The sequence below is a fragment of the Schistocerca americana genome, chromosome 1 (assembly GCF_021461395.2).
Source record: "Schistocerca americana isolate TAMUIC-IGC-003095 chromosome 1, iqSchAmer2.1, whole genome shotgun sequence".
NCBI lineage: Eukaryota > Metazoa > Arthropoda > Insecta > Orthoptera > Acrididae > Schistocerca > Schistocerca americana.
In genome coordinates, this window is record NC_060119.1 from 1111381719 (window position 1) to 1111402542 (window position 20824).

The window sequence follows — 20824 nt, forward strand, 5'->3', positions numbered from 1 at the left end:
TTAAGTGAAGCTGTCACCAACGACGTTGTCAGTGGTGAGACGTAATTCCTGAAATTTAACAATCCAGAACACTCTTGAAACTGTGGATCATGGAATACTGAATTCGCTAATGATTTCCGAAATGGAATGCCCCGTGTGTCTAGCTCCAGCTATCATACCACGTTCAAAGTCTGTTAATTGCTGTTGTGTGGTCACAATCACGGCAGAAATCTTTTCACATGAACGGGTTGAGTACAAGTGACAACTCCACCAGTGCACTCTCCCTTTATACCTTGTGTATGTGATACTAAGAGGTGGAGCCCTCCATGCCCACCCGAGCATGATGGTGAACACAAAAGATCTGCCATCTCTGCATAAGGGAAAGTATTCCCTAAGGTGAGGTCTCGCAGGATGTGGGTACTGCGATGTTTGCGTACGTCTGGTTAAGGTAAACAATTAATACATGCTCATCTGGAGATAGATTGCATTGAAAGTCAAACAAAGTGAAGCGGCTTGAAGGGCAGAGGGGAAAGAAGTGACGAAACAAGGGCCAAGGGAGAAAAACCTCTGCGATAGTTAGGTCGGGTAGTAAGGGCAGTAGCAGATATCTTGTCGACTGCGACAGGTCATGCAAGGGTCGGTTATGTTAATAGTGGGTATTGTGAAGGAGGATACTGTGTCATGCCATTGGTCATTATAATGAAAGGAGTCTGGTGCAGCAACGCAGAGCATTGCCTTCAGCCCCTCTGCTGTGCCGTGTCGTCCGTGATTTGGCACGGCATCATCAGGCGCTGGTGTTGAAAGGCGCAGCTCGATGTTGGTCAGGATCCCCTGTTACTGCGTGACCCAGTTCTGCCGCAGATGCCCGTGCATGATGAATGCTACCCTTTTGTCTTCTCTATCCCTTGCGGCGGCTGTCCCCACGGCAGTCGACGTCCTGCCATTACCGTTGGGGCAGCGGTTGTCTGTCAAATGGACTGTGCCTGTGATACAATATCCACAGTCAACGGCTATCCTCAGGAGTTTTAGGAAACAGGGTAAAGAAAAACTGTTTTTGATGTGTGTGTGTGTGTGTGTGTGTGTGTGTGCCTCGAATTGGTACAAGCGCTCGAGCCAGTCTTCTTTTTGTCCATGAAACTATCGAAAAGGCAGTATAGCAGTATTTGTTGCTGTATGTGGTGCTTGGTCCATCGGGCGTGCATTATGAACCAGTAGCTGCTGCACCGTATTGTGCAGCATAGATATATGCAGCGTCTGGAACTGAAACAACTGCATTAACTGTGTTGCATCTAATGATTGCAACTGTGGTGCCTGAGCAGTGGGTGGGATTGTCGGGGTGGTCATTTTGGAAGAGAGAAAAGCAAGAAACAGACAAGGCAAGCAAGAAAAATACGTACAAAAGAAAAGAAAATATCTGCAATGGTCACCTGAAAACAATGATCATCAAAAGAAACCGTTAAAGCAAGTAAATGTCCCTGTAAAGAAAAGAGAAGACAAAATTAAGGCACCAGCAGAAAGAAGAAAAAATTCGCTAGCCGCCAGGCACTGGGTTCTTCTGATAACTCGTTGCCAATGTGGAATCCTGCCCTCTTGTATCCTATAGGGTGCCTAGGATGCTGTTTTCTTGGATAGCTACACAACATACAAGCAAACGATATTAATGGATTTCATTACTGTTATTGAAATGACAGTATTTAATCTTTGTATTTACAACGAGTTGTTGCAAGCAGTTGACAACATGCAAATAATCAATGTCCTTCACTGCATACAATGTCAATCACACAAAGTTAATCACACAAGTTCATGTGGGTCACAAGTCATGGCTTTTATAGTGCCTCTCTTCTAGTCTTTCTCTACAAGTGCGCGTCTTCCACAGTCCGGCCGAACCTGGAAGGAGCGGCGCTTATATTCTCTTCGGCTAGAGGCCACTCCTGTTGTGGTGCGGTCGTAGTCAGTGTATGTTCTTGATCATGAGGCCGGCGCTTGTCGTTACCCAGAACAATTTGTATATTTCTTACCTATAGAACCTTTTATCTATCATTTATGGTCCTTGTGTTTCCTATATGCATTACTCATACGTAATATTTCAGCATATGCTTGCTTCTCTTTAGGCAGATAGTTGTCACAACTTGAAGTTTTTAAGAGTATTAGCTTCATATTCCAAATCTATACTCCAACCTAAGTTGAACATAGCATATATTGTTCATTCTTGCTGATCACATACATGGTGTCTAACTATCTATCCTCACGTTTGTAATAGTGTTTTGTTCTCCTTCTTATTATTATTCTTCACCTCTTTCTACTCTTCTGCCTCCATCTGTAGTTCATGAGAGTCTATTCAGATTTTCAGTTACTGATTTAGAAATTTCTAGAGAGATTGTTCTCGTTGCAGCTGTGTTAATTTTAGCAACCGTAATTTCCCCCGAAAGCTTTTTGCGCTTTAATAACTTTATGCTTTGCCATTGACATAACATCATATACTAAACCATTTCTGAGACTTGTGGTAGCGATGATAGTCAAGTGCCTTAGGTATTGAATTGACATATCCACATATATATCAATTAGTGATATGAATTAATAGAGGGAAACATTCCACGTGGGAAAAATATATCTAAAAACAAAGATGATGTGACTTACCAAACGAAAGCGCTGGCACGTTGATAGACACACAAACAAACACAAACATACACACAAAATTCAAGCTTTAGCAACAAACTGTTGCCTCATCAGGAAAGAGGGAAGGAGAGGGAAAGACGAAAGGATGTGGGTTTTAAGGGAGAGGGTACGGAGTCATTCCAATCCTGGGAGCGGAAAGACTTACCTTAGGGGGAAAAAAGGACGGGTATACACTCGCACACACACACACATATACAGACACAAGCAGACATATTTAAAGACAAAGAGTTTGGGCAGAGATGTCAGTCGAGGCAGAAGTGCAGAGGCAAAGATGTTGTTGAATGGCAGGTGAGGTATGAGTGGCGGCAAGGTTTTTCGCCTGACTCCATCAACCTCCTGACCCCACCGACACCCCGCACCCCTACCTTCTACCTTCTTCCTAAAATTCACAAACCCAGTCATCCCGGCCACCCCATTGTAGCTGGTTACCAAGCCCCCACAGAATGTATCTCTGCCTACATAGATCAACACCTTCAACCCATTACATGCAGTCTCCCATCCTTCATCAAAGACACCAACCACTTTCTCGAACGCCTGGAATCCTTACCCAATCCGTTACCCCCGGAAACCATCCTTGTAACCATTGATGCCACTTCCTTATACACAAATATCCCGCACGTCCAGGGCCTCGCTGCGATGGAGCACTTCCTTTCACGCTGATCACCTACCACCCTACCTAAAACCTCTTTCCTCATTACCTTAGCCAGCTTCATCCTGACCCACAACTTCTTCACTTTTGAAGGCCAGACATACCAACAATTAAAGGGAACAGCCATGGGTACCAGGATGGCCCCCTCGTACGCCAACCTATTCATGGGTCGCTTAGAGGAAGCCTTCTTGGTTACCCAGGCCTGCCAACCCAAAGTTTGGTACAGATTTATTGATGACATCTTCATGATCTGGAATCACAGTGATGAAGAACTCCAGAATTTCCTCTCCAACCTCAACTCCTTTGGTTCCATCAGATTCACCTGGTCCTACTCCAAATCCCATGCCACTTTCCTTGATGTTGACCTCCACCTGTCCAATGGCCAGCTTCACACGTCCGTCCACATCAAACCCACCAACAAGCAACAGTACCTCCATTATGACAGCTGCCACCCATTCCACATCAAACGGTCCCTTCCCTACAGCCTAGGTCTTCGTGGCAAACGAATCTGCTCCAGTCCGGAATCCCTGAACCATTACACCAACAACCTGACAACAGCTTTCGTATCCCGCAACTACCCTCCCGACCTGGTACAGAAGCAAATAACCAGAGCCACTTCCTCATCCTCTCAAACCCAGAACCTCCCACAGAAGAAACACAAAAGTGCCCCACTTGTGACAGGATACTTTCCGGGACTGGATCAGACTCTGAATGTGGCTCTCCAGCAGGGATACGACTTCCTCAAATCCTGCCCTGAAATGAGATCCATCCTTCATGAAATCCTCCCCATTCCACCAAGAGTGTCTTTCCGCCGTCCACTTAACCTTCGTAACCTCTTAGTTCATCCCTATGAAATCCCCAAACCACCTTCCCTACCCTCTGGCTCCTACCCCTGTAACCGCCCCCGGTGTAAAACCTGTCCCGTGCACCCTCCCACCACCACCTACTCCAGTCCTGTAACCCGGAAGGTGTACACGATCAGAGGCAGAGCCACATGTGAAAGCACCCACATGATTTACCAACTGACCTGCCTACACTGTGATGCATTCTATGTGGGAATGACCAGCAACAAACTGTCCATTCGCATGAATGGACACAGGCAGACAGCGTTTGTTGGTAATGAGGATCACCCTGTGGCTAAACATGCCTTGGTGCACGGCCAGCACATCCTGGCACAGTGTTACACCATCCGGGTTATCTGGATACTTCCCACTAACACCAACCTATTCGAACTCCGGAGATGAGAACTTGCTCTTCAATATATCCTCTCTTCCCGTTATCCACCAGGCCTCAATCTCCGCTAATTTCAAGTTGCCGCCACTCATACCTCACCTGCCATTCAACAACATCTTTGCCTCTGCACTTCCGCCTCGACTGACATCTCTGCCCAAACTCTTTGTCTTTAAATATGTCTGCTTGTGTCTGTATATGTGTGGATGGATATGTGTGTGTGTGCGAGTGTATACCCGTCCTTTTTTCCCCCTAAGGTAAGTCTTTCCGCTCCCGGGATTGGAATGACTCCTTACCCTCTCTCTTAAAACCCACATCCTTTCGTCTTTCCCTCTCCTCCCCTCTTTCCTGATGAGGCAACAGTTTGTTGAGAAAGCTTGAATTTTGTGTGTATGTTTGTGTTTGTTTGTGTGTCTATCAACGTGCCAGCGCTTTCGTTTGGTAAGTCACATCATCTTTGTTTTTAGATATATATATCAATTAGTTTTGTGATGACTTCTTCAACCCTGTCATTGACATGTAGTTCACATTGCAGGATTTTAACATCCAGCCACCCCAACATCTCATTATTTGTAGTAACCACATTCACAAGACTTTCCAGCTGTATCATTCTAGCGTTAATTCCCTCAATTTTTGTGTCAGCATATAGATGTGTAACCTTCACACCCTCAGAAGAGTGCATGCTATCTGTGCCAATTTGTCAATAGTCTACAGTATACTGATGTAGTAAGCAGTAGTATACAACGTTTTAAGCAGAATCTCCTGGAAGTTTCGTTTGTATCGTTCTTCACTCAATTCCCTCATTTTATCAATTACTGGAAAACTATATAGCGTATGATTCCAGCTATCAGCTCATATGCTAACAAATTCTACATCTACATGGTTACTCTGCAATTCACACTTAAGTGCCTGGCAGAGGGTTCATCCAACCATTTTCATACTGCTTCTCTACGATTCCACTCTCGAATGGCGCGTGGGAAAAAGGAACACCTAAATCTTTCCGTTCAAGCTAAGTTTCCTCTTATTTTATTCTGATGATCATTTAATTCTTCCTGCTTAGGTGGGTGTCAACAAAATATTTTCGCATTCGGATGATAAAATTGGTGATTGAAATTTTGTAAATAGATCTCGCCACAAAGAGTGACTGCCACCCCAACTCGCGTAATGTATCAGTGACACTCCCACCCCTATTGCACTATAACACGAAACGAGCTGTCCTTCTTTGCACTTTTTCGATGTCTCTCGTCAATCCCACCTGGTAAGGATCCCACACCGCGCAGCGATAGTTTAGCAGAGGACAGACAAGTGTAATGTAGGCTGTCTCTTTAGTGGGTTTGTCGCATCTTCTGTGTGTTCTGCCAACAAAGTGCAGTCTTTGTCTCGCCTTTCCCACAATATTATCTGTGTGGTGTTTCCAATTTAAGTTCCTCGTAATTGTAATTCCTCAGTATTTAGTCGAATTGACAGCCATTAGATTTGCGCAATTTATCGTATACCCAAAATTTATCGGATTTCTTGTAATACCGAGTGGATGACCTCACACTTTTCTTTGTTTAGTGGCAATTGCCACTTTTTACAAGACGGTAAATTACAGCGTCATCTGCAAACAATCTAAGAGGGCTGCTCATATTATCACCTAGATCATTTAGCTAAATCAGGAACAGCAGTGGTCCTATGACACTACCTTGAGGAACGCCAGATATCACTTCTGTTCTACTCGATGATTTACCGTCTATCACTACGAACTGTGACTTCTCTGAGAGGAAATCACGAATCCAGTCACACAACTGAGACGATACTCCATATGCACGCAATTTGATTAATAGTCGTTTGTGAGGAACGGTATCAAAAGCCTTCTGGAAACCTAGGAATATGAATCGATCTGAGATCCCTTGTCAACAGCACTCATTACTTCGTGGAATAAGTAAGAGAATGATATTTTCTGATTCCATGTTGGTTATGTATCAATAAGTCATTTTCTTCAAGGTGATTCATAATGTTCGAGTACAGTATATGCTCCGAAATCCTACTGCAAATTGAGGTCAGTGATATGGATCTGTAATTCAATGGGTTACTCCTATTTCCTATCCTGAATACTGGTGCAACCTGTGCTACTTTCCAGTCTTTAGGAACAGACCTTCCGTCAAGCGAGCGGTTGTATATGATTGCTAAGAAAGGCACTATTGTGTCTGCATACTCTGAGAGGAACCGGATTGGTACACCATCTGGACCGGAAGACTTGCCTTTCTTAAGTGATTTGAGTTGTTTCGCAACACCTAAGATTTCTACAAGTTTTTATCACTCATGCTAACAGCTGTTCTGCTTTCGAATTCTGGAATATTTACTTCGCATTCTTTAAGGAAGGAATTACGGAAACAGTATTTAGCAACTACGCTTTATTGGCACCATCATCGATAACATTTCCATCACTATCGTGCAGTGACGGTACTGACTGTTTTTTTTGTTTTTGCCACTGGTGTACTTTACATACGACCAGAATCTCTTTCGGTTTTCTATCATATTTTGAGACAATGTTTCATTGTGGAAACTGTTGAAAGCATCTCGCATTTTCATCCGCACTAAATTTCGAGCTTCAGTGAATTCACTGAATTTTGTGTGTTACTACATACATATGTCTCGTAAATATGTTTTAAATTCATACTGTCATGTTTGAATGTGTTAATAAGAGTAGCATTTTCTGTCACCAACTAGACTAGAGTCCAGCAATACACATGGCTCAAATACATGACGTCCACTTCATATGATGACATAAACAGAAATATATGTGTATCTTACTTTGCTCTTCCTCTGCCACGACGTGAAATATGATCACAGTGTTCATCTTTACTTTCTGAGGTGGTGGAAAATCACTGCTTTCACTAAATGTATGTTAGATTATTCCATCAATACTGTGTACAATCGGCTGTGATAGAGTTTTGAAATTATGAATATATGTGCTCAAAGCGAATCTCCTCAGGGTGGATTTACACTGACGGAAGAAGATTAGTCTTCCTGCAATCACATGACTAGACAACGGTAGCATGTACACTGATGAACCAAAACATTATGACCACATGCTTAATAGGTTGTTTGTCCATCTTTGGAATGAACTACATCAAAAATCGTGCGTATCAGGGATCCGACAGTTTGTTGGTAGGTTTTTGTAGGTATGTGGCATTAGATATCTATGCTCAGATCGTGTAATTCGCATAAACAATGGGCCGCTGACTTGCATACACAGAGACTGCGACCAACAGCAACCCAGTGGGCTCAATAGGATTTACGACAGGCTCATTTGGTCACCGAGATATCAATGTGAATTCACTATAATGCTTATCAAACCACTGGAGCTCGCTTTTGGCTCCCAAACAATAACAATTATATTGCTAAAAAATGACATCGCTGTTGGGGAAGACATTAAGCTTGAAAAGATTCACATGTTTCGCAGTTGTCAGCGTGTCATTGATTACTGCACAGATCCCATGCAAGCACAGGAGAATGTCTCCCATAGCATAATAATGCTCCCACCAGCCTACATTCTTGGCATCTGCACATTTCGAAGGGCTGTTCACCTCGATGACGACGTTTGTGGAGAAGACCATCGAGCTACTACAGAGAAAATGTGATTCGCGTGAAGAGCTGACACTTTTCTATTCATCGAAGGTCGAATCCTGATGGTCTCTTGCCATCGGGAACCGTAATTGACGATGTTGTTTGGTCAACATGTGGGCTGCTGCAGAGTTCCATGTTCAACAATGTATGATGAATGGTGTGCTCCAAAACAGTGTTGCGTACACCAGCTTTGTGTGCTTTTGGTAGAGATGTCACAGATCACTATCTATCCTGCATTACATAGCAGACGAGTCCCCAAACCCCACGTTCTGTGAAGAGTCGTGGGCATCCAAACTATTTAGCGCCTAGTGGTAGTTTCAATGCCCTTGTACCTATTTCCATAGATACTCACAATAGTAGCACATGAATATTCGACCAGATTCGCCGTTTTCGAGATACTCGTTCACAGGCTCTGTGTAATAATAATCTGCCCCTTGTCAAAGTCACTTATCTCAGTGGATTTCACCATTTGCAGCCCACATCTTCACTAATGTGATTCCCTATCTGTGTCTGTTCTGATTCCATGCTTTTGTTACTGCATCACGTGCCTGTAATGCCACCAAGTGGCATCCATCATCGTGGTGGGTAGTGGTCACAATGTTTTGTCTTATGCGTGTTTGTTATTAGGCACTAGTGAGCGATTCCTCGTGTGCCAGTTTCAAGTATAAATACAGGACCAGTTGGTAACTACAAGGCTCTTGTGACAGGGCTACTTCATCCATTCAGTCACGGTGGTGAACATGCAATTCCATTAACATGCATGGAACTTTTACAGCTGCACTTCTTTCTTTATAATCTCTTACATATAGCAAGGTATATGAAGAGACTTAAGTAAGATCACAGTTGTATGCCTACATTTAATTAATACATTTCAATTTCTTCTTGCATCGATAATAAAAGTGATTAGTAGAGCTGAGTGATGGTTTCTTTTGATGGATGAGGAGTTTTGTGCACCATCTCTAAACCAACATGTTTACAGGAGCTCTTGTTTAAGTTGTAGATAACCATAAACAATATTATTTGCGATGTTACGGTTAGCCATTGAGAATTCTCATGCAACTGGGTGAGTGATTTATCGATAAATGTTAAAATGTAGCTTAGAAGGAATATTTTTTGTTATTAATCTAGTATAATTTTGTTCCTCCTCACCTGAGGCACTGGACAGTGTCCTTATCTCTGCCTCGTAACATGCATCTAGCGTCAGGGATGGCACATGTGGACTGGCGCTCAGCACACATTCATATCGTCTTGGCCATAATTGTGGAGTACAGACATGCGCATAATTATATCACAAGTGTGTTTGAGTATATGCCATTTGTGTGTATATTTATATGATACATCTTGGTTATGTGAACGTCGGAAAACATTAATAGGTCGTAATACAAATGTATACATGGCCATGTGGGCACTGAACATTATAGAATAGTGTTCAGATTGTTTGCCATTTGGCAAAATAGCAGTAACAGTACTGCTCCTCTTCCCATACCATGGGTGAAGAACATGATTTGGCGCTGTTAAGAAAGTGTGATTTTCAAGCAGTGGAAATTCCATGACTTCCAAACAATGTAAGTAAATATGTGGAAGTCTGGCTGTAGCCACCCCTTTGTTTTGGCACAACACATATTGCATGGTTCCTATTTGGTAGGAGCAAAATGGGCAGATATTGGGAGGGAGCTCGATTTATATTGGATAATCTCTCACTACAATCCTGCCCCTCCCCCCCCCTCCCCACCCCCACCCTCCTCCCTGGATGACCTTGCCATGTGTCAATTGTGACCTTCAATATGACATGTAAATGTATAAGATGACACAAGTTAGAAAGTACTGCCATATGTTGAGTCAGCGATTTGGGCTCATTCTCTCACTGCCGCTCTACTATTGCAGACTGTTGACTGTGTGCAATGAGTAATCCATGATGATGTTTACAGCAAAAGAAGAAATTAGTGGCCTGTAACTACACATTCACAATTGTATCGCAATTATACTGTAGACCCATATTTACAGGAACGTTTCCGCTTCTGTTTTCATATACTTTCAACCATGTTAGTACATTCAATGTACTGTAATTTACCGAAATCTGAAACCTAATCGAGTGTGTCTTTCTGTTGCAGGCGAGTAGGGGATGGATGGCTGGAACTCCATTGGATCCGTTACGCCATACTACACCTGTGCAGGTAAGACATTGTCTTAATATCCGTCTGATAGTTTGAAAAGTTAATTTCTTAGTTAAGGTTTTCTCATCAGTAGCCCTACGATGGGCATTCAGATAAGATAAAGGCATTGGATGTTCCTGCCTTGCACAACATATGGCACAGTTGGACCTCATGTACGACAGTTCTGTACGTTCACAGCACCATGCAAAATAACACGAGCCTTGTCTGTTTAAAGAATATTTCATCGCCCTATGTCATACATTTCCAGGTGTGAGTGAGTCCTCGTTATTCAACACAAAAAAGTAACATTTACAACCTGACCATCTCAGATGTCTTTCAAATTTGGTGCATCCAGTGATCCAGATAAGAGATGTAGAATTACCAGTTTGCAGAGGTGTAGGACAACTGCGAAGAAAGTCACAAGTCTGCGAAGTTTGGGAATAGTGTGAGATTTACATGTGTATGGTTGAGCATAAATGTCTATATTTCTGATTCTATACAGGTACAGCAATGAAACTAGTATCCCTGAAAAGCTAACGAGTAGGGTTTTACACTGATACGCAACCTTGGAGGTTTCTAAGAATTTTCATAATCAAGGTAACTGCCCTTGACTTTTGACCTTGAATATCTCAAAACACTCCACTTTCATTTTTCTTAAGAAAAGATATTCTACTGTATCGATATAGTATTTTGAACACGGTAAAAACTCTTATGAAGATGGCACATCAAAGACATCATGCCCAAAAATTTATTTTGTCAACATCAATATCCTATCAAAATGAAGGAGGTAGCACATAAATGTGAAACACAAATTATTAAAAAATACAGTTCATAAGTAACATTATATAAAAAGAATGTATATATTACTGTTGTGGTATTATGATTCATTTATAGTGTAGCTTCAGTGAAAAGGCAATGAAAGTGGTTACATCAGGCTTTTTCGAATCTCCAATTAAATCTTTAATGTTCACCGGACTGATGCAGGGGAAGATCATGTTCTTCTAGTAGATGTCACTAGTTGTAGTCTTCTAAGAATGCCACATCTTCTGATAACACAAGTATTTGGTGTGGCAGGAAACACAAATGATGGAGATGGTCCATGTAGACGCAAGAACCTGGACTATACTTAATCCGTTTCTTCATAAATTTGTAAGAAGTATGCAACCATACATATAGGCTGTCTGTTAACAGCATTTCTTTCCAAAGAGCAGCCACTGATTCCTCTCTGCTCTCTATAAAAGTAGAATATGTGTTTGTTTTTACTATACCTTTGTCAGCAGGTATTACACAACGAATCTTATGGGTACATGGAATTGTACTTGTATTCTTGAAACGTTATTCAGCCTTGTTGATGTCGTAATAAAGATGTGTATCAATATGTAGTCGTAGATACACAAAGAAATATTTTCCTTACACTACAACAGTAGTTCTATTCCAAAATAATGCCATTCGAAACCTTCCTGATGGTGGCACAGATTCATGAAATTATTTCCGTCTTTGTATAGGGCAGCATTTTCATCTCGAAAGTGGTAAATGTGCTACGAAGCTGGAAAGTGACATTTTAAAAATGTATGAAATTGTACTGCAAAGAATACACACACACTGTATCATACTGAACTCAATCAGATAGTTGCACATAAAAGGTGACAGTTATTGAAGTATATGAAAATCACATAAATCAGTTACAAACCACAGTGGACACACACTTCATTCAAGACGTACGTGTCCCTACAGATATTCGGATTTAGGATATGGCATGTTTGATATGCTTGCCGTCATTGGTGATTATGTGGCACAGATGAATAGCGGAATTCTGCATGACCCACAGAAGTGTCGGAAAATCGCTGCTGTCGATGACCTCCTGCATGTCTATCTTCAGCTCAGCAATGGTTTTGGTGTTATTGCTGTATACCTTATATTAAGCTGCACAAAAAGGAGTATCATTGTGCTGATCCAGAGAATATGGCGGCCAATCAAGACCTACGCCAGTAACCTCTATGTACCCCAGAGCCTGAATGCGATTCCTTAAGTCCTCTTCCAGGACAAGATACACTCTTTTGCTTCGATGGGAATGAGCATCGTCCTGCGTGAACCACATTTTATCGAAATCAGGGGCACTATGGATTATCTTCTAAAACCTTCATGTACAATTCGATTGTCACCAAGCCATCAAGGAGTATCACACCGATTATTCCGTGACCGAACATTGGAAACCACACAGTCACACACTGAGGGTGAAGAGATTTCTCGATTGCGAAATATGGATTCTGAGTCCCTCAAATGCGCCAATTTTGTTTATTGACGAACCCATCCAAATGAAAGTGCACTTTGTCCTTAAACCAAGCCATAAGGACATGCTAGCCCTGTTCATCAATTTTGTGGGCGATAGTGTTAGAGAAACATAACTGCTGTTCCATAGCCCTGGGGCTTAATGGCTGATGGGTTTGAATTTTGCATGGGTAGAGATGCATGTGTTCAAGAACACTTTGTCGCAGTGTCACCCTGTTGATTCCCACCTGTTGTGCAGATTGTCTGATAGATTTCCTGGGGCTGGTCTGAAACACAGTGCATTTCTTATCGATGTTTTCAGGCGATCTTACCTTTTTGAATGACTGACATGGACACTCTGTCATTACGAATCTACCCATTCTCTAAAATTTGTGAATCAAATTCTTGATTGTTATCACTCTTGGACAGGTTGTCTTCCGCTTACACATGGCTGCAAACTTCGTTTGATCTGCAGTTGGGCTGTTATTGCTCGCATAGTAGCCCTTCACAAGTGCTATACACTCAGGCACGCTGTACCGTGACATTTGCACGTGCAAATGGCCGACAACAATAAGCCGTGTGCCCTTGCGAACACTAATTCCCAACATACCCTGCAACCAAGAATGCAGGTTGAACGTCCTAACGCAAACCGTTCAGAAGTTATGACGATTTTATTTCATGTAGTTCAATAATTGTCACCCAGTATGTCACATGAGTATTTGATCAGCATTTGTGTCGATGTTGTAAGTTATTTGTAAGTTATAAACGTGTGAATTGTAATCTGTGAGCTATTCCAGAGAAATCCCTGTACTTTATCCTGAGTGGTAACGCAGTAATCACAAACAAGATATTCATTTACTCTGAGATCTTCTTTAGTGATTTTTAAAGATCAGTGAGGTGATACTGGATGATACATGAGTGTTGAAGGAGTTGTTGTAAACTCGATGCAAACACCTCAATGAAATGATCTCTAGAATTTGTTATATCTCTAGAACTACCCTATCTGTGGTTAACCAACACTTGTTTGTAATTTCGTCAATGCAATCGGTCTTGCCAAACATGCACAGTAGGGATATGCACCTAAGAAACATGCTGGAAGTGCAGAATTGCACATAACAAACGCTACACAGTGCTTACATGATGGTAAAGTGTCTTCTTTACACTTTATTGAAGTTCGCGTCATGTAGGAAGGCGGCCAAATTTTCACCAGTTTTGTGCATCCCCCTCCACTAGCCACTTTCAACCAAATAATATTCACTCTCTTTCCGGGTGGCTATGAGAGAGTTACGGCTAGAGAGCGAGAATCTCGCTCCTACTTGCTGCACTGTGTGCCGTAGTCTGCGACAGCCGAATTATTCATTCAACTGTCAATTTTTTTCCTATTTTTTCTTGTGGCAGTATAGCTGTGGATGTGTATCTGTAAATGTTTAGCCGGCCGGAGGGGCCGAGCAGTTCTAGGCTCTACAGTTTGGAACTGCACGACTGCTATGGTCGCAGGGTCGAACCCAGCCTTGGGCATGGATGTGTGTGATGTCCTTAGGCTAGTTAGGTTTAAGTAGTTCTAAGTTCTAGGGGACTGATGACCTCAGCAGTTAAGTCCCATAGTGCTCAGAGCCATTTGAACCATTTGTAAATGTTTTAAGTGCGATTAAAAAACAGTCATATGACAGCAATAAATGTGAAGTGCTTTACAAGCAGGCAGGCGGATTATTTACCTTTTTTAGACCTTTTTCAAACATGAATTAAAGCAGGTCTCCTACTGTTTACAATTTAAGGCACAAGAATGGACTTTAGAACAATGTGGTGTCGGCAAGAGAAGTGGAAGAGAATTCTAAACGAAAGTGTCTGAGCTGTAAGAACCATAGAGGCATTTGGTTTCTTGTCACCTGGAAATCGCAAGGAACGTGTAACACAAATGGATGGTTTTAACAACGATGTTTTAAAGTGCTTAATGTGAATGATGAATGCCCGACATCAGTAAAACGTCTTACAGTTATGCGGCTTCATCAATGTAAAGAATTTTAAAAGACGTTGGTTTCAGATATGTTAAGGAGACAGTTTTTAGTTCAAAGAAGCGACATAAGCTCAGCACGAACTATTTCTAATATAAAGATTCACGATACAAGAGAAGGAGGTAGTTCAGCAGTGTATTACCTTGATGAAAAATGGGCCAATTAGAATCATTGGAAGAAGATCTGCTGGAAAATGAGTGATGGTACTGTCAGTATTAAAGTTCTCATAGGAATAGGTTCTCGAATAATTATTGAGCATTCCGACTCATCTTCTGGTTATGTTTCTGAGAATAAACTCATATTTACGTGTAAGAAAATCAGCCATGATTGCCATACGGAAATGAATGCTGTCGTTTTCGTGACGTGATTCATAACTATTGTGATACCTACCTTCGAAGTCGGCCATTGCCAGTTATACGTGAAACATCAGGTAGAAGCACCAGAAATGCAGATATTTTTCATCGACTTAAAAACAGAAATATTAAACACCGTATAAATCAGACTTACGCCGATCTCCTGAAGCTTGTTAATTTATACAAGTCACATGACAGAACGTCAAACTTGACTTCCTTGCACGCGAATGGAGTCACATAGTTTTTCGTGTACCCCCTGTCACTGTCAGCGTAGCCCCTCAGAATTAATTGGGGCAAAGGTTTTTAAGGCTGTGTGAGAGAAAAAAACAAAACATTCGAGGTAACAATAGTAAATCTCTTGTGCGTGAGAAAACAGACAATGAGGCAATAGACAACATTCCGCCTGCATCATGAGCACTGTCCCTGTGGTATACTGAAAAGCTTCAGAAAGAAGAATTTGACAGGGAAGTAATGATGGATATAAGCCTTCAACGTATCATCGTAAATTTTCAGTCATATTGTTCAGAAACAGACTCAAATAGAAGTGACGATGATATTACGATATAGAATTTGGAAGAAAGTAATAATATTTCTTAGCTTGAAAAGCTCGTGGTTTAAAAAATGTGATTGTTGACATATTGGAGGTATACATAATAATGAGAAATTCCTACCCCCTTTGTGTAGGACTTTTTGTCCTTTTAGTTATGCAGATTATAACGATCAAAATATTACCCAAGCAGATGTTAACCCTTTCCCACCAGCAGATGTTAACCCTTTCCCACCATACTGTAAGCTTTAATAGCACGCGAGAATATGCTATTGGATAAATTAATGAGAAGACTGATATTTCCAAATGTAGACGTCTGTCATTCCGACTAATGCTTTCCTATGCAGAGCGATTACACTTAACTATAGTCAAACACATCCACACACACACACCTTACACATTTTTTTTTTTTTTTTAAAAGCAGTTGCCAAGCAGATACAAAGATTTCGGTTTGTAGTTGAAGTTAATTTTGTTGTGTATTAAATTTTTACTCATAATGCAGCTCAATTTGCAATAAACAGTAATTATTGCAAGCAGTTCCAATGACCTTATTGTTAGACAATAATCATTTTGAGAAAAAGTGTACTTCACGTCTTCACAAAGCTGTGTCAGCTGTTCTCACCCCCCGACGTCATGAAGAGTAAGTCTGTGGAGCATTGCATGCAACGTCGTCAAGACGTGAATTAATATTTATGTCATGATAAATGATCGAAATTGGTTTCAATATTTATTTTTCCCCTCATAGATTTGACCGTATAATACAATGCACCATAGACAACCAAGCCTGACTCTTGTCCGCAGATATGCAGTTGCGCATGTGCAGTTCTCATCCCCCCCCACCCTTTCTGTCTAGTCCGCTCCTATGCGCGGAAGCGCCGTCCTAGGTGACACAGGCTTTAGTTCTTTCGATTTACGCCGTACAACTTAGTATAGTGTGAGACACACAAACAAACAGCATTGGTTTCACTTGCATTGGCACGAAGACAGTGTTTTGACCACAACTCACAAAGGTTTGAACATTCATTATTTGTATCAGGGTATATAGCTTTGAAATGTGCATACAATTTTTTAATGGCTGATATAGGGCAAAATTGTGAAAAAATTCAAAGTTTTGTAACTGCACAGTTTATTATATTGATTCTTTAAGAATAACATGCAGAGTTTCATAATCGAATTCTGACTAGAAATATCTTTTAGAAAAGGTTATTTGGGTGGCTGTGCATGCTACGCCCTTACTTTCTGTGATGTGATCCACACCTTCTCTATGCTAGTAACTTTTTGTGCATAAATTTTTCGTTCACACTACCAAAAGGAACTGCAGATGAGTCTAGACTTCCTTTGATTTCAACGTGGTTCTTCTGCGAAGTACATGCTTCAAATTTATTTCAGTTTTTAGTTTTGCATATATCAACCTGTTTTGCTGGAAATAGGTCGAAACGCATATTCAAAAAAGTGAGGAAATGTTGAATTTCACTAGTAAAAGGTGCAGGATATTTAAATAACAGTGTTACAGATGGTGCTCCTAAGTGTAAAGAACAAGTTTCAGCTAAGTCACTGAGTTCATCGAAGAAGAAAATTTGTGAAGGAACTGGTGATGCTGCGTACAATCTAAACCATGGCTTTTCCAGTGGATTTTAGTTAACTGAATTAGAAATACTTGCCTATATGATTAATGTTTCACGTTCATGTAGTAATTGTGGATCAAAGGGCCTTAGACTTTATGATGACAGTGAAAGAATTGTCATTGTAGGTAATATACATACTTTGTGTAAAGTTTGTAAACAAGATCTTCATTTCGAGTCTTCGGCTCTCCATGAGAAGATGTATGAGGTGAATACAACATTTTGTTACGCCTTGAGATGCTTAGGTGCAGGCAGAAAAGGCGAAAATTTGTTTTGTGGCATGATGGACGTGCCTGCATCAGTTACTGGATTCAGTGATTACAAAAGAACACTCCTCAGTGCTCTTGAAGTTGAGTGCAAGGAGGGCATTAAAGCAGCTGTTGAGAAAGATGTAGATATAAACAGTGAAGGGGAAGAAGGACACTGTGTAGTGAAGACAGATCTTTGCGTCTCTTGTGATGAAGTGGGGCCATACATTTTTTTGTGTGGATAAAGGGGAAATCTTAGATCTCAAGCAATGAGCAAATATTTTTATCAGTGTGACGAAGGAAGGACAACAGTGCAGTGATAAAGTCTCAGAACACAAGTAAGTGGGCACCAGGAATTGCGAGGGGTTAAGTGGTGTGATAGAAGCAGGTGGGATGAAACAAATATTCTAAAGGTCAGTTGAACAATATGGTGTTACATATGTGAAGTATCTAGGTGATGGAGAGTTCAGTGTCTTTAAGACTGTTTTAGAGAGCAATCCTTGTGTCTCACAAACTAAAATGGAAAAAGTGGAATGTGTGGGGCATGTTCAAAAGTGAATGGAAGTTATACTTCTCAGATTGAAGAAAGAATTGAAAGCCAAGAAATTAGATGGAATCTCACAGAGAGGTGTTAACAGACTGACAGACAAGGAAATTCACATTTTGCAAATATATTATGGAATAGCTATCACAGGTAACTTACATTGTGTGACCAAAATGCAGGAAGTCATATGGTCAATATTCTTTCACAAAATTTCCACAGATGATAATCCTAGAAATTCCCTTTGTGACATATCGTGGTGCAAATATCTTCAGGCAGAAGCCAGTGGAATGCCATACACCCACAAACATGGTTTGGCACTTGTTGTTTTAGATGTTATAAAACCTGCTTTCAGATACCTAGCTAATCCTGAACTGCTGAAAATCAGTGTACATCGGAAAACACAGAATACAAATGAGAGCTACAATTAGCTTATGTGGATGCATTGTCCAAATACAGTATTTGTGTCCTCAGTTGTTATGAAGATAGTTGAATGTGATGCCTGTCCAGTGTTCAGTAGTGGAAATTTAGGTAGGATTAAGTGCCAACAGAGACTAGGCTTCCATTCAGGTGCATTCACACTGAAGATACTGAGAAGCATCCATGAAGCATGACTGGACAAAGCCGAGGCAGCAGAAGAAAAAATGCAAACGTTGGCTAGGCAAAGACGGCAGGGGAAGGGATTGCTCTAGGAAGACGAAGAAGAGAATAAAGATTATGGATATGGACAGCATTAGTCACTAGATGTATAGCAATATTGCCAAAAACTGAAATAAAGACTTTAAATGCTATTTGCAGTAAACCAACTTTTTTGACTGATAATGTGTCTTTTCTCAGAAAATATAAAAGCTAACATCCTGAAATTTGGCATAGTTCTTAAGATTAATTACTGGATAATCCTGTGCAGCAATAGTTAATTATCTTCCCTCTGAGAAATGTCCTCTTTTAAAACTTGAGAAAAATAGAACAGTTCTGTGTAACACAAAACAAAAAAATTAATTTTATATCGACTGTGATATTAAACAAAAATCTGTTCCACACGTTTTATTTGCCTCTTATGCAAATATAAACTGTTGGATTCCAGTTTTGTTGTTTCACTAGTTTATACGAAAAGGTACATTAAAAATTCAAATTCTTGTAAAATGTATGTCGATCTGCATTTTCAAACAAAAACTGCACACGGTATCAAGCATTATGTTCTACATAATAGTCTCAATTTATACTATTCTATCTGTAATAAATTTAGACATATACATGTTTAGGTACAAGAATCCATTTTGCCCTACATCTGTCTTTAAGATTATGCAAACCTAGGTGCTTCTGCTTTGTGATCTAATTCCATTTTTTCTCGCAGAACAAAGTCTTTTATTGATGAGATCTCATGGCTAACATTGCCACCACAATAAAAATCATGTACATGTTGAACAGCTTTTTTACAACATGTCTTACTTGGTTTTGGATTTGGTGTCACTAATATACCATGTTCTTCTAATAGCTGTTTTGCTCTTCGTGTAGTGTAATTTGAAGTGGAAGTACTGTGAAAATTTGTATTTTATCACACATACCTTCCGTGCGCGAAATTCATATTCCAGCTGGGCTACTATTTCTCTATCTCCATTTCTTCCTCCACCTTCGTTAATTGGGTTTGGATGGGAATATTTTAATAAACAAAATGCAGAAATAATCTTTAGAATGTGACCTTTAATTACCAATATTCACTTTTGCACATAATCACCAGCCAACTGGATAAATTTCTCCCAACGATGAACAATTTTTCTGCAGCCATCGTGGAAGAAGCCCTTGCATAAAAAGTTCTCGGTTTACTTGCCGTGTCAAATTTGGATAAAATCCCAAGCTTTCGATGACTACCTCCGTCATCTTCGTCAGGGGTAAAACTGACTGTCGTGGACCGGTGAGGCTTCCGCTTTTATAAGCAGTGGACGGCTTCTCATTGGGTGGATGATGTCACAGTGAAACCGGCACCTACTGAGGTGGTGTCCTCTATATCCATAGATTTTGTTTGCATGCTTTACCCAGCATTGCTTGCAGCGCCATCCATCGCAACAGGCAGAGAACAACAAGGAATGTACGAAGTCTCCCTCTGTGCTCTTTCTTCATCAGTTGCATTTTCCATGCATTTGTGAGTGCATAACTGGAGTCTCTGTTGAAATTATTTTCACAGAGTCTAATTTCAACTGCTTCCCTGATGACAGAGTCCCAATAGTTTTAAGCATGAGCAAGTAGTCTTGTTTCATCGAATAAAATCTTATGTTTATTTAACAAACTGTGCTCAGCCACCGCTGATTTTTCTAGGTACCTGTATCTCAGGTGACGCTGATGTTCCACACAGCGATCGGCAACAGTTCTTATAGACTGGCCCACATAATTATTCCCACACTCGCAAGGAATGCTGTCAATTCCCGGTACTCTCAGGCCAAGATTAACTTTCACGGGTTGCAGCATTTCCTTAATCTTCCTGTGTGGCCGGAAGACTGGTCTGATTTCCTGCCGGCTCAGGACCCTGCCAATCTTACTGGTTGTTGCACCAACGAAGGTGACTGTGGTGGTCATCGAAAGCTTGGGATTTTATCCAAATTTGACGCGGCAAGTAAACCGAGAACTTTTTATGCAAGGGCTCCATCATGAAAGACTTCGTAGTCACGGAAGAAGTCGACGCTCTTTCCACAACCACAGTCTCACAGTTCTTTCAGTGTCTTCCTCAGAACCATAATGATGTCCTCGCAGATCGTCTTTATCAGGAACCGATGGAAGTCAGACAGTGCTAAATCCGGACTGTGTGGAGGATGCAATGTGGTGGTGAATTCAGAATTTCATTTCGGACCGTTGTTAGCCATCGTTTCAGAGTTTGCAGCGTTGTGATGTAACGCTCTGAATTTACTGTTGTTCAACGATCAAGGAAATCAACACGGATAA

At 41.0% G+C, this 20824-nt stretch overlaps 1 protein-coding gene across 2 annotated transcripts in view; it reads left to right on the forward strand.

Moving 5' to 3' along the window:
- Positions 1-20824, forward strand: part of LOC124550757 (caspase-1-like) — a 189675-nt gene that overhangs the window by 123862 nt on the left and 44989 nt on the right. For both annotated transcript variants that reach the window (XM_047125483.1, XM_047125490.1), the window contains exon 5: positions 10258-10320. In XM_047125483.1, the coding sequence (XP_046981439.1) occupies positions 10258-10320 (63 nt within the window). The remainder of the gene's footprint in view (positions 1-10257; positions 10321-20824) is intronic.